This window comes from Prunus avium, chromosome 1, assembly GCF_965620075.1.
Source record: "Prunus avium chromosome 1, drPruAviu1.hap1.1, whole genome shotgun sequence".
Classification (NCBI taxonomy): domain Eukaryota; kingdom Viridiplantae; phylum Streptophyta; class Magnoliopsida; order Rosales; family Rosaceae; genus Prunus; species Prunus avium.
This window is the reverse complement of record NC_142284.1, coordinates 6,205,311-6,218,636: the sequence shown is the minus strand read 5'-3', so window position 1 is coordinate 6,218,636 and position 13,326 is coordinate 6,205,311. Positions and strand designations below refer to the sequence as shown.

Here is a 13,326-nt window from a genome sequence, read left to right as displayed (position 1 = left end):
CAATTGGCATGCACGTGAGGGCTTTTGCCAATAGGCTAGTAAAATAACACCAACCAGGATGTGAATTTGCTAAAGTTATTTGAATTACAATGCAGATGACATCTTTCACGGTAGTAAGATTCACCTACAGCCATGCATTAATTGCATTATTCATACATAATTATAAAGAAAGAAACTCAACCATCTGTTTTACTTGGCTGGAGAACTCAATCGTCCATAGCTACGTTAACATACTTGACAAATTACTTTATTTTGAAAATATTTCTCACTAAAGACCAATTAATAAGCTGATATTATATATATATATATATTTCATATATCTGCTCTGTATTTCTCAGCTTATAGCTTGCTATATAACTTATGCAGTATAATATCTTCATAGAAGTGCTTCTTGAAAGCATCCATATGGGCCACTTGTAAACACAAAGTCAGAACCATAGAACCATCTCCATAAGGACTTGGAAGGAGGAAGGATTCCCCATCAAAATCATATGTTCCTGAACCCATATAAATTTCCTTTCCCCATCCAAAGTCAAGCCCATATATAGGCAGTGTCGACCAACTCACAACCTCAAGACAAGGGTTTCCATGAAAAGCCCCTTCGGCAATCCCTAGAGCATGAAGGTCTTGAAACCTAGTCAAGTCCGGTTGGTTCCTGAAGTGATCAATGGCGGACAGCACATAATCATTCGACACCTTCTCGATTGCCTCCCTTATTCTACTCGAAGCGTACCCTAATGGCTTGGACACCAAGTCACCAGCAAGACTTCTAGCAACCCCATAAAATGTTGCATTTCCAAAGTATCCTTGGGGCAATGGGGGTTGCATACGACTCCTCAAATCAACGCAAACTCCCATTGCCGTAGGTTGTTCATTTCTGTGAACTCTAGCCTTAGACGCACATCTCCATATGTGCCCTGCCACGGTCTCATACCTTGTGTAAGCCCGCTTAGTGCCAGAATGGTTGTAACCATTCCCCTCATTCGCCATTCGCTTAAGTTTCTCAACTTGGTGCCTGGTAAGCTTCAACATGGCCACAGTGGTCTTCTTCTTTCTCTCCTCGATATCATCAGATTGCCCGAGCAAAAGGGGTACATGGTCTAACTCTGATTGGTAACGCCCTAGAGTATTTCCAGCTGGGAGTGTTCGAGCTTGAAAGGCCTTTCGATCCAGAAACGGCATTACTCCAATTGGCTCACCCTTTGCAAGCCTAGCCCACTCAGAAATGAAAACGACCGGCTAGTGGATAGAATGGCACCAATGCTCGGCATAATGAGTCTTTGAGAGTGTTGACAATGGCGTCAGGTTGTGAGACAAAGTTTTGGTATGGTTTGTAGAAGTAGATAATCTTAGCACATATATCAAACTGTGATTAGCAGGAAAGTAAGAATTTCTATTTTCAGAAAAAGAGACAAGTATTTTCTCTGATTTATGCTTGTGATAGCTTCACTCTCTTTGTTATAAAAATAAAAATATTAAATAAATAAAAAAATTTAAAAAAAAAAAGGAAAAAGGTTTCAATTGAAATGCGCACTTTGGGTTTGGCAAGGTTTCCAATCGTACGCCAAAAAGGTTTTGAAAAGGCTAATCTATGGTTATGAGGCTATGTGCCTTAATAACAATATACATAGAAGCTTTTTACATTTTATTATTTGGGCTCGGCCACTGTCTTTTGATAAAATTGTCATTCTTGTTCACACTTTTAATTTTTTTTGTTAAGAACAAATATGATTTTAATTAGTTTCAACTCTTTAAAAATTGTGCAGTTTAATTTATTTACAATAAATAAAGGTGACGTGAAACATATTCAAAATTAATTCCATATCCAAAATTTCATAATCATCCAAGAGAAGCAAAACATACTCAAATATGGAAATGAGGGTTTTGGAAAAGATTTTAGTGCAGTTGAGTATAATTCTTGGTAGGTACAAAGTTTCAGGGATTTCATAGTGCATATAGTTTTTATTGGGTGATTTAGGACTTGCGATAAGGAGTTAGACCAAATGACTAATAAAAGAGGATAAAAAGAAGCTGAAATATGGGTTTAAAAATAAACTTCTCATATAAAAAATAAATAAAAACTCCAAAATCTTACAACTTTACAATAAATAAATAAATTTCTATCACTCTCATCTAATTCAGCCTCAACTGGTTTAGTCCTTGTGTTGTCCACTAATTCATCTAAAAAATTAAACAGGGTATGAGCAACCATCGCTCAATAGGGACATGAGACCTTACCAAAATAGATTGATATAACTAAATTAAGTGACATGCAATCACATAATCAATAATTATATCGCTGATATCCTATTATACTGTGCACACGAGCTCACCTGAACTTGGTTTCTACAATGGTCAGACTCAACTATACAAAAGATCATTTCCTTTACCCTTTTTATCATACTTTCTTTATCAACCCAAGAATTCCAATCATCTCCGATAACATATAAACATGTCAATATTAATAAAATAAAATAATGATAATTAACAACACGTAAACACCCAATAACAAAGAATACCAACCAAATTGTAATACCATAAATCAATCTCCGTAAAGGCGCCCAAAAAACCCCATACCTTACTTCCAAAGCTAGTTCGAAGTTTAAGAAAACACAAGCTACACTCTCTTTCTCCTCCAAGAATTTCATCAACAGTCTCTCTCTTCGTACTTTTTTTCTTTCTTTCTTTCTTTCTTTCTTTCCCTCTTATTTCTGATGTAAACTATGCATGCCTGCCTTGCTTTTCAAGATGAAAGGGAATGGCCCCTATTTATAGTACTACATACGCATCAACTACTTTCCTTCAATTGGTCCAATGCATGGCAAGGTTTGGCTCCAAGTTTAGATGTTACTAGATTGCCAACACCTCATGCTAAAATAGAGCTTAGTCATCTAGATATAATGACACATGTGAGTCTTTTTTTTGACACCTGTAAGTCTAAAGTGTTGCATGTCTAAGGATTTAGATGACAACTAGACTATTCAACATAGCCATTCAAGTATTAATTAATATATGCAGAAAGTAACAACGAGATAAAGCCATATAAAACAAAACATGCATATACTTATTATAATATTACTATTTTTAATAATTAATAAGAAAAATTTCTGAAAATATAACACATACCAAGATATATATATATATATATATATATATAAGTTATAAATTAAATATGTAACAAAATATTTAATTTCTTGAAATATAATATATATTTAAAAATACGTTGTTTCACATATGGGATGATTGAAATAGGTGTTAGTTCATGTACAATAATTTTTTAAGAATAATTATAAATAAATTTTGAATCCAAAATAAATAAATAATTATAAATAGCAGAAATATCCAACAGGTGCCAACAAGTAGTGAATGGTAATATTTTGTTGGCGACAATGAAATCAATCAAGCTGCTGAAAGCTAACACTTGTATTGACAAAAACAAGAAGTATAAAAAGGAGCTCCAACGCTATAACAGTACCCTATTCCTTGTTGGGGTCCAGGATATTTAGCAGCACACTCTGAGCTGCAGTCCTCGTCAGAGCAGTTTTCTCCCCATATTCCCAAACTCAGTTTGCAAGTTTTTGAGTATGGCGGTGGAGATGGAGGTGGACAGTCGAAGTAGCATCTGCAAACTGGGGTGTTGTTGTTCAAATCGCAACCGGCCTTAGCCCCAGGATGTGCAGATGTGCACCTTGAATTGCAGCCATCATCGCATGCACCCAAATCTTCTGTGCAAATGTCACCTTTCACCATAGGCATCAGGGTCCCTAATAAACCATTATCCTAGATGAATTAGTTTCGTAGAATTTTGCTCTCAATGGCAAATGAAAAACAAGCAAACAAATAAACAAAAGAATTTACTCATTTTAGGATTATTGTTGCAACAAAAAAAAAAGGCATATGAATCGAAAATTGGGTATTTAGTATTATGGTTAGAAATCATCAAAAGACATTTTATTTACGCTTTAGGGTTTGTATTTGTGCCCAATATAGCACTCCTTTAATATATTGGACAACTGAAGTGCCAATACAAACTCTATTCATGAACACAAATACGATTAGATGATTAAAAGATTAAAAGTTTTCAATTTGAACTTACTCATAGAAACAATAATTCTTGAAAATAACCAAAAAATAAACAACAAACAATTTGGATCATCAAGCCACATAGTAGAAGGCAAGGCACCCATAATCAAAGCATGAAAATAAAAGTTCCATATAAAAAGACATATACACATATACACATGCAGAAATCATGCAAGCCCAACTGATAAAATATACCTGCAGTGAATACAAGGAGGACAATGATGATGTAAGAAGCAGCCATCTTCATGTCTGTAGCTGTGGGCTTCTGATATGTTTGGTTTTTAATTATTTATAGACAATGACAGAATTTTGGGGGTTACTTTCTGTAAAGAGGGTGTCATAATGAATTAAGAAATAATAAATGTGATTCTGGTTTTAAGGGAAAATCTCTTCATCAATAATTTTGTCATATAATATCGTGTCAATTCTGAGGAAGAATATCTGTGGTAATAATTCATGCCATTTAGATATTATATTTTGTTTTATTACCATTTTAAAACTCTCCTCTCCTTTCCCCCTCCCCAAAGGTAACGAAAAAAAGAAAGAGCTAAAAATTGGGTGAGGTCTTATCCCTTAACTATTTGATCAAACTAACAATTAAGAAATAAGGCCTCATCTAAGGGCCTTAGATAAGCCTATCACTATAGAATGACTTCTATACTTTTTGCCTTGGGCCTTATTTTGCAATCCTACTACCCTGCATAGTTGAGTTGCAGGCTATGACCCAAACTCATCCATCCATGATCCTTAAAATTTTGAAGTCTAGCCCCAAACCTCAAGCACCGTACGAACTCGATCCTTAGGCCTTGAGCCCAAGAACCATGAGCTCGAACTGTTGACCTGAGACTTGTATGGTTATTGTCAATCTGGTATTATAATTACAATTATAAAGGGTTATAATACTTCCATTTATATACTAAAATTATTTGAATTACAATTAACTAGGGAAATAATTTCTCAATACAGACCAATTAAGTTGGTATATGTAGGCTAAAGCCATAGTACTTGGTAATTATATTATTTTGCATATATCTGTTCTTTATTTTTCATTTATATAACGTAGACAATATATATCTGGTCTTGGCACAAGTTATTTATATAATATCTTCGTAGAAATGCTTCTTGAAAGCATCCATATGCGCCACTTGTAGACACAAAGCCAGAACTATAGAACCATCTCCATCAGGACTTGGAAGGAGCAAGGAATCCCCATCAAAATCATGCGGTCCTGGACCCATATAAATTTCCTTTCCCCATCCAAAGTCAAGCCCATATATAGGCAGTGTCAACCAGCTCACAACCCCAAGATTAGGGTTTCCATAGAAAGGCCCTTGATCACTCCCTAGAGCATGAAGGTCTTGAAACCTAGTCAAGTCCGGCTGGTTTCGGAAGTGATCAATGGCAGACAGCACATAATCATTCGTCACCTTCTCGATTGCCTCCTTTATTCTGCTCGACGCATACCCTAATGGCTTGGACACTAAGTCGCCAGCAAGACTTGTAGCAATCACATCAAATGTTGCATTTCCAAAGTATCCTTGGGGCAATGGGGGTTGCATACGACTCCTCGAATCGACGCAAACCCCCATCGCAGTAGGTTGTTCATTTCTGTGAACTCTAGCCTTAGACGCACATCTCCATATGTGCCCTGCCACGGTCTCATACCGTGTGTAAGATCGCTTAGTGCCAGAATTCTTGTAATCATTCCCCTCATTTGCCATTCGCTTAAGTTTCTCAACTTGTTGCTTGGTAAGCTTCAACATGGCCACAGTGGTCTTCTTCTTCCTCTCCTCGATATTATCCGATTGGCCGAGCAAAAGGGGTCGATGGTCTAACTCTGAGTGGTCAAGCCCTAGAGTATTTCCAGCTGGGAGTGTTCGGTCTTGAAATGCTTTTCGATCCAGAAATGGCATTACTCCAATTGGCTCACCCTTTGCAAGCCTAGCCCACTCAGAAATGAAATGCAATGCACTTTGTCCATCAACAACAGCGTGTGAAATAGTCAAGCTAAGACTAAGACCACCACACTTGAACCTAGTCAATTGTACAAGCAATATAGGAAGTTCATGAATTGGGAGGGTGTAGTCTACAGTGGGGATAAGATAGTCATATTCTGGAGAAGGAGAGAAGTCACCAAAGTCATCGAGTTTCGAATCGGACTCAGCCTCAATGAATGGAACCCCCATGTCATTGCAATGGAGCTCGAGACGGCCTCCGCCAATCCAACGCAAACAACCTGCTTGAGGATAGAAAGGCACCAGTGCGCGGCTTAATGAGTCTTTGAGGATGTTGGCTATAGTGTCAGGTTGTGCGGCAAAGGTTTGGTCCGGTTTGTAGAAGTAGATAGTTGGAACATGAGTTATGGTGCCAACTTGGTCCCATTCTGAGAGAGCTAGGCTACCTTGCAATGTTGGTGTAGAGGGTTTCAGAACATAGCAGCCTTTGATTTTCACCACCATTGTTTTTCTTTTTTCAAAAATTTGAGTAGCTAGGTTATGAATAGATGTGGCAGACGATATGGTATTGGTTTTTATAGACCTGATTTATGGACATTGTTCCCTCCTTAGCATTCCTACTTCCTGCGAATCAAAATTTGACACATATACAAAAATAATTCATCAAAAACACAAAAAGAAGAATCTTAGCACATATATCAAACTATGATTTGCAGAAAAGTAGGAGTTTTTATTTTCAGAAAAAGAAACGAGTATTTTCCTTGATTTATGCTTGTGATAGCTTCACTCTCTTTGTTTTTAAAAAAAGGAAAAAGGAAAAAGGTTTCAATTGCAATGCACTAAAGCACTTTGGGTTTGGTAGGTTTCCAATCGTACGCCAAAAAGGTTTTGAAAAGGCTAATCTATGGTTATGAGGCTATGTGCCTTAATAAAAATACATAGAAGCTTTTTAAATTTTGTTATTTGGGCTCGGCCACTGTCTTGTGATAAAATTGTCATTCTTGTTCACACTTCTAATTTTATTGTTAAGAACAAATATGATTTTAATTATTTTCAACTCTTTAAAAATTTGAACTGGATTTGCACAATTTTTTTTTTTTGAACTGGATAAACTTTTTAACTACGGGCCAATTTGGCATTACTGTGCTGTGAAAATAATCGCTGTCAGATTTGCTGTGAGAGAAATCAGCTGTGTGGGAAAATAGTTTGGCGTTTGGTAAACTTTTTGTTAAAAGTGTTGTTGGTATTAATTTCCTCATAATCAGAAAAATGATTGTTGCATAATCATTAAACCTAGCGCCTCTTCAAAACTGATTCCTGCATAATCAGAAAATGAAAGCACCTCATTAGCTACTTTCCCTTATATATAGCTTTCTCTCACAGCAATTTTTAATAAAAAGTGATTTTCTCACAGTTTACCAAACAAGCTAGACTTCCCAAAGTTTTTTAAAAATCACTTATCACCCCAAATAAGCAATGCCAAACGGGCACTACGTCCTGAATTTTCTCCAGCACTACCAAGATGTAGAAAAGCAAAACACAAGTGAATTTTCTGCAGCAATCTGAACAAACCCACAACTTCCTTTTTTTCAAGAGAAACCAATTATCTGCAGCAATCGGTGGAATAGATTGAACTGGCTTCTTTAATATATACGAGTTTCTCATTATGTGGGGCATCAAAGATGGCACGGAAGGGAGCAACGAGTTTAGCGCCCCCCCGCCCCCCAAAAAAAATTGTGCAGTTTAATTTATTTACAAAAAATAAATTAAGGTGACGTGAAACATATTCAAAATTAATTCCATATCCAAAATTTCATAATCATCCAAGAGAAGCAAAACATACTCAAATATGGAAATGAGGGTTTTGGAAAAGATTTTCAGTGCAGTTGAGTATAACTCTTGGTAGGTACAAAGTTTCAGGGATTTCATAGTGCACATGGTTTTTATTGGGTGATTTAGGACTTGCAACAAGGAGTTAGACCAGATGACAAACAAAAGAGGAAATATGGTGTCACGCCCCGAACCCGGGGGTCGGTGGAAATCCCGACCCCGATGCGTGTTAAAATAAAAATAAAAATAAAAATAAAAATAAAAATAAAAATAAATAAAAAGAAGCCGAAATATGGGTTTAAAAATAAACTTCTCATATAAAAAGGGTAATGATTTTCCCACTCACTTTTTATCCACTTACACTCTTCTTTTAGTTATAAAATGGAGTGTAAGTGGATAAAATTGGAGTGGGGAAATCACCACTCTTTAAAAAAAGCTCCAAAATCTTACAACTTTACAATAAATAAATAAATCTCTATCACTCTCATCTAATTCAGCCTCAACTGGTTTAGTCCTTGTGTTGTCCACTAATTCATCTAAAAAATTAAACAGGGTGAGGGATGAGCAACCATCGCTCAATAGGAACATGAGACCTTACCAAAATAGATTGATATAACTAAATTAAGTGACATGCAATCACATAATCAATAATTATATCGCTGATATCCTATTATATTGTGCACACGAGCTCACCTGAACTTGGTTTCTACAATGATCAGACTCAACTATACAAAAGATCCTTCCCTTTACCCTTTTTATCATACTTTCTTTATCAACCCAAGAATTCCAATCATCTCCGATAACATATGAACATGTCAATATTAATAAAATAATATAATGATAATTAACAACACGTAAACACTCAATAACAAAGAATACCAACCAAATTGTAATACCATAAATCAATCTCCGTAAAGGCGCCCAAAAAACCCCATACCTTACTTCCAAAGCTAGTTCGAAGTTTAAGAAAACACAAGCTACACTCTCTTTCTCCTCCAAGAATTTCATCAACAGTCTCTCTCTCTTCGTCCTTTTTTTCTTTCTTTCTTTCTTTCTTTCCCTCTTATTTCTGATGTAAACTATGCATGCCTGCCTTGCTTTTCAAGATGAAAGGGAATGGCCCCTATTTATAGTACTACATACGCATCAACTACTTTCCTTCAATTGGTCCAATGCATGGCAAGGTTTGGCTCCAAGTTTAGATGTTACTAGATTGCCAACACCTCATGCTAAAATAGAGCTTAGTCATCTAGATATAATGACACATGTGAGTCTTTTTTTTGACACCTGTAAGTCTAAAGTGTTACATGTCTAAGGATTTAGATGACAACTAGACTATTCAACATAGCCATTCAAGTATTAATTAATATATGCAGAAAGTAACAACGAGATAAGGCCATATAAAACAAAACATGCATATACTTATTATAATATTACTATTTTTAATAATTAATAAGAAAAATTTCTGAAAATATAACACATACCAAGATATATATATATCAATTTAAATATATAAGTTATAAACTAAATATGTAACAAAATATTTAATTTCTCGAAATATAATATATATTTAAAAATACGTTGTTTCACATATAGGATGATTGAAACAGGTGTTAGTTCATGTACAATAATTTTTTAAGAATAATTATAAATAAATTTTGAATCCAAAATAATTAAATAATTATAAATAGCAGAAATATCCAACAGGTGCCAACAAGTAGTGAATGGTAATATTTTGTTGGCGACAATGAAATCAATCAAGCTGCTGAAAGCTAACACTTGTATTGACAAAAACAAGAAGTATAAAAAGGAGCTCCAACGCTATAACAGTACCCTATTCCTTGTTGGGGTCAAGGATATTTAGCAGCACACTCTGAGCTGCAGTCCTCGTCAGAGCAGTTTTCTCCCCATATTCCCAAACTCAGTTTGCAAGTTTTTGAGTATGGCGGTGGAGATGGAGGTGGACAGTCGAAGTAGCATCTGCAAACTGGGGTGTTGTTGTTCAAATCGCAACCGGCCTTAGCCCCAGGATGTGCAGATGTGCACCTTGAATTGCAGCCATCATCGCATGCACCCAAATCTTCTGTGCAAATGTCACCTTTCACCATAGGCATCAGGGTCCCTAATAAACCATTATCCTAGATGAATTAGTTTCGTAGAATTTTGCTCTCAATGGCAAATGAAAAACAAGCAAACAAATAAACAAAAGAATTTACTCATTTTAGGATTATTTTTGCAACAAAAAAAAAAAGGCATATGAATCGAAAATTGGGTATTTAGTATCATGGTTAGAAATCATCAAAAGACATTTTATTTACGCTTTAGGGTTTGTATTTGTGCCCAATATATCGAAAGGCACTCCTTTAATATATTGAACACAAATACGCATGCCTATTGACTTTTTTAGTATTGTTTTTCAGTTAGATGATTCAAAGATTTTCAATTTGAACTTACTCATAGAAACAATAATTCTTGAAAATAACCAAAAAATAAACAACAAACAATTTGGATCATCAAGCCACATAGTAGAAGGCAAGGCACCCATACTCTTGTTCGTGGATTTGGGGTGATTTTCAATCGAGTAAACAAAAGAAGAATCAAAGCATGAAAATAAAAGTTTAAGTGCAATTTGCAAACATACCAAAAAACCAGAAATCATGCAAGCCCAACTGATAAAATATACCTGCAGTGAATACAAGGAGGACAATGATGATGTAAGAAGCAGCCATCTTCATGTCTGTAGCTGTGGGCTTCATATGTTTGGTTTTTAATTATTTATAGACAATGACAGAATTTTGGGGGTTACTTTCTGTGAAGAGAGTGTCATAATGAATTAAGAAATAATAAATGTGATTCTGGTTTTAAGGGAATATCCCTTCATCAATAATTTTGTTTTATTACCATTTTAAAACGCTCCTCTCCTTTCCCCCTCCCCAAAGGTAACGAAAAAAAAAAAAAAAAGCTACAAATTGGATGAGGTCTTATCTCTTAACCGTTAGATCAAACTAACAGAAATAGGACCTCATCTAAGGGTCTTAGATAAGCCCCTCACTACCGAATGACTTCTAAACTTTTTGCCTTGGGCCTTCTTTTGCAATCCTACTACCCTGCATAGTTGAGTTGCAGGCTATGACCCAAACTCATCCATCCATGATCCTTAAAATTCTGAAGTCTAGCCCCAAACCTCAAGCACCGTATGAACTCGATCATTTGGCCTTGAGCCCAAGAATCATGAGCTCGAACTGTTGACTTGAGACTTGTATGGTTAATTATTGTCAATTTGGTAGTATAATTACAATTATAAAGGGTTATAATACTTCCATTTATATACTAAAATTATTTGAATTACAATTAACTAGGGAAATAATTTCTCAAAACAGACCAATTAAGTTGGTATATGTAGGCTAAAGCCATAGTACTTGGTAATTATTTTATTTTGCATATATCTGTTCTTTATTTTTCATTTATATAACGTAGACATTATATATCTGGTCTTGGCACAAGTTATTTATATAATATCTTCGTAGAAATGCTTCTTGAAAGCATCAATATGCGCCACCTGTAGACACAAAGCCAGAACTATAGAACCATCTCCATCAGGACTTGGAAGGAGCAAGGAATCCCCATCAAAATCATGCGGTCCTGGACCCATATAAATTTCCTTTCCCCATCCAAAGTCAAGCCCATATATAGGCAGTGTCAACCAGCTCACAACCCCAAGATTAGGGTTTCCATAGAAAGGCCCTTGATCACTCCCTAGAGCATGAAGGTCTTGAAACCTAGTCAAGTCCGGCTGGTTTCGGAAGTGATCAATGGCAGACAGCACATAATCATTCGTCACCTTCTCGATTGCCTCCTTTATTCTGCTCGACGCATACCCTAATGGCTTGGACACTAAGTCGCCAGCAAGACTTGTAGCAATCACATCAAATGTTGCATTTCCAAAGTATCCTTGGGGCAATGGGGGTTGCATACGACTCCTCGAATCGACGCAAACCCCCATCGCAGTAGGTTGTTCATTTCTGTGCACTCTAGCCTTAGACGCACATCTCCATATGTGCCCTGCCACGGTCTCATACCGTGTGTAAGCCCGCTTAGTGCCAGAATTCTTGTAATCATTCCCCTCATTTGCCATTCGCTTAAGTTTCTCAACTTGTTGCTTGGTAAGCTTCAACATGGCCACCGTGGTCTTCTTCTTCCTCTCCTCGATATTATCCGATTGGCCAAGCAAAAGGGGTGGATGGTCTAACTCTGAGTGGTCAAGCCCTAGAGTACTTCCAGCTGGGAGTGTTCGATCTTGAAATGCTTTTCGATCCAGAAATGGCATTACTCCAATTGTCTCACCCTTTGCAAGCCTAGCCCACTCAGAAATGAAATGCAATGCACTTTGCCCATCAACAACAGCATGTGAAATAGTCAAGCTAAGACTAAGACCACCACACTTGAACCTAGTCAATTGTACAAGCAATATAGGAATTTCATGAATTGGGAGGGTGTAGTCTACAGTGGGGATAAGATAGTCATATTCTGGAGAAGGAGAGAAGTCACCAAAGTCATCGAGTTTCGAATCGGACTCAGCCTCAATGAATGGAACCCCCATGTCATTGCAATGGAGCTCGAGACGGCCTCCGCCAATCCAACGCAAACGACCTGCTAGAGGATAGAAAGGCACCAGTGCGCGGCTTAATGAGTCTTTGAGGATGTTGGCTATAGTGTCAGGTTGTGCAGCAAAGGTTTGGTCCGGTTTGTAGAAGTAGATAGTTGGAACATGAGTTATGGTGCCAACTTGGTCCCATTCTGAGAGAGCTAGGGTACCTTGCAACGTTGGTGTAGAGGGTTTCAGTACATAGCAGCCTTTGATTTTCACCACCATTGTTTTGCTTTTTGAAGATTTGAGTGGCATGTACAGATTCTTAGTGGATGTGGCAGACTGTGTCTATATGGTATTGGTTTTTATAAGACCGATTTATAACAAGAGAAAATTATGAAAAAAGAAGAGGTTTCATTTGGTTGCCGCAAATGCTGTGAAGTTGGTGAAAATAGATTTCACATGAGTCTGGTAGTTCCCTTAAAAAGTGACGATTTCAGCTGATTTCATTTGGAATGCACTAAAGCACTTTGGGTTTGTTAAGGTTTCCAAAAGTACGCAAAAATGTTTTCAGAGTTACAAATTACAATTAATATTGATGATTAATTTTTTTTTATTTTACCAGAGGCTACACCGAGAAATTTTTCTGGTCTATGTGCCTTAAAAATACATTTGTATATATGGGGTTCTTATCAAAGATGGCATGGAGGTAGCTCTAAGTCTAGGGTTAATTTACTTACAAAAAAAAAAAAATTAATAAACAAGGTGTCGTGAAACTTATTCAAAAAATAAAAACGGATATAAAAAGGTTCTGCGTATATATTGAAGTTAATTCGGATAAAGATGTATTGTAAGAATTAGTGTTTAGCT

At 36.4% G+C, this 13,326-nt stretch overlaps 1 protein-coding gene and 2 pseudogenes across 5 annotated transcripts; all 3 read right to left on the bottom strand.

The window, feature by feature from the left end:
• Positions 1 to 38: 38 nt before the first annotated feature.
• Positions 39 to 2,757, bottom strand: LOC110758413 (spermidine hydroxycinnamoyl transferase pseudogene; annotated as a pseudogene). 2 transcript variants are annotated; one of them, XR_015826308.1, is made up of 2 exons: positions 2,578 to 2,757; positions 39 to 1,348 (listed from the first exon to the last, which is right to left on the bottom strand). The product of XR_015826308.1 is annotated as a spermidine hydroxycinnamoyl transferase pseudogene, transcript variant X1 (transcript). The 2 variants fall into 2 exon arrangements; XR_015826309.1 differs by having other exon boundaries at positions 39 to 1,278.
• A 2,234-nt stretch (positions 2,758 to 4,991) lies between these two features.
• On the bottom strand, positions 4,992 to 8,977 carry LOC110758330 (spermidine hydroxycinnamoyl transferase pseudogene; annotated as a pseudogene). Of its 2 annotated transcripts, none has more exons than XR_015835985.1 (2): positions 8,806 to 8,977; positions 4,992 to 6,662 (listed from the first exon to the last, which is right to left on the bottom strand). The product of XR_015835985.1 is annotated as a spermidine hydroxycinnamoyl transferase pseudogene, transcript variant X1 (transcript). The 2 variants fall into 2 exon arrangements; XR_015835986.1 differs by having other exon boundaries at positions 8,811 to 8,977.
• Positions 8,978 to 11,160: 2,183 nt separating this feature from the next.
• On the bottom strand, positions 11,161 to 12,817 carry LOC110758320 (spermidine hydroxycinnamoyl transferase-like). Its single transcript, XM_021960148.2, has one exon. It carries the CDS (start codon positions 12,769 to 12,771, stop codon positions 11,377 to 11,379), a length of 1,395 nt encoding a protein of 464 aa, XP_021815840.2. The 5' UTR covers positions 12,772 to 12,817; the 3' UTR covers positions 11,161 to 11,376.
• Positions 12,818 to 13,326: the final 509 nt, after the last annotated feature.

Coding starts and splice junctions, on each gene's coding strand:
- LOC110758320 (XM_021960148.2), bottom strand. CDS start 12,771: ATGCCACTCAAATCTTCAAAAAGCAAAACAATGGTGGTGAAAATCAAA.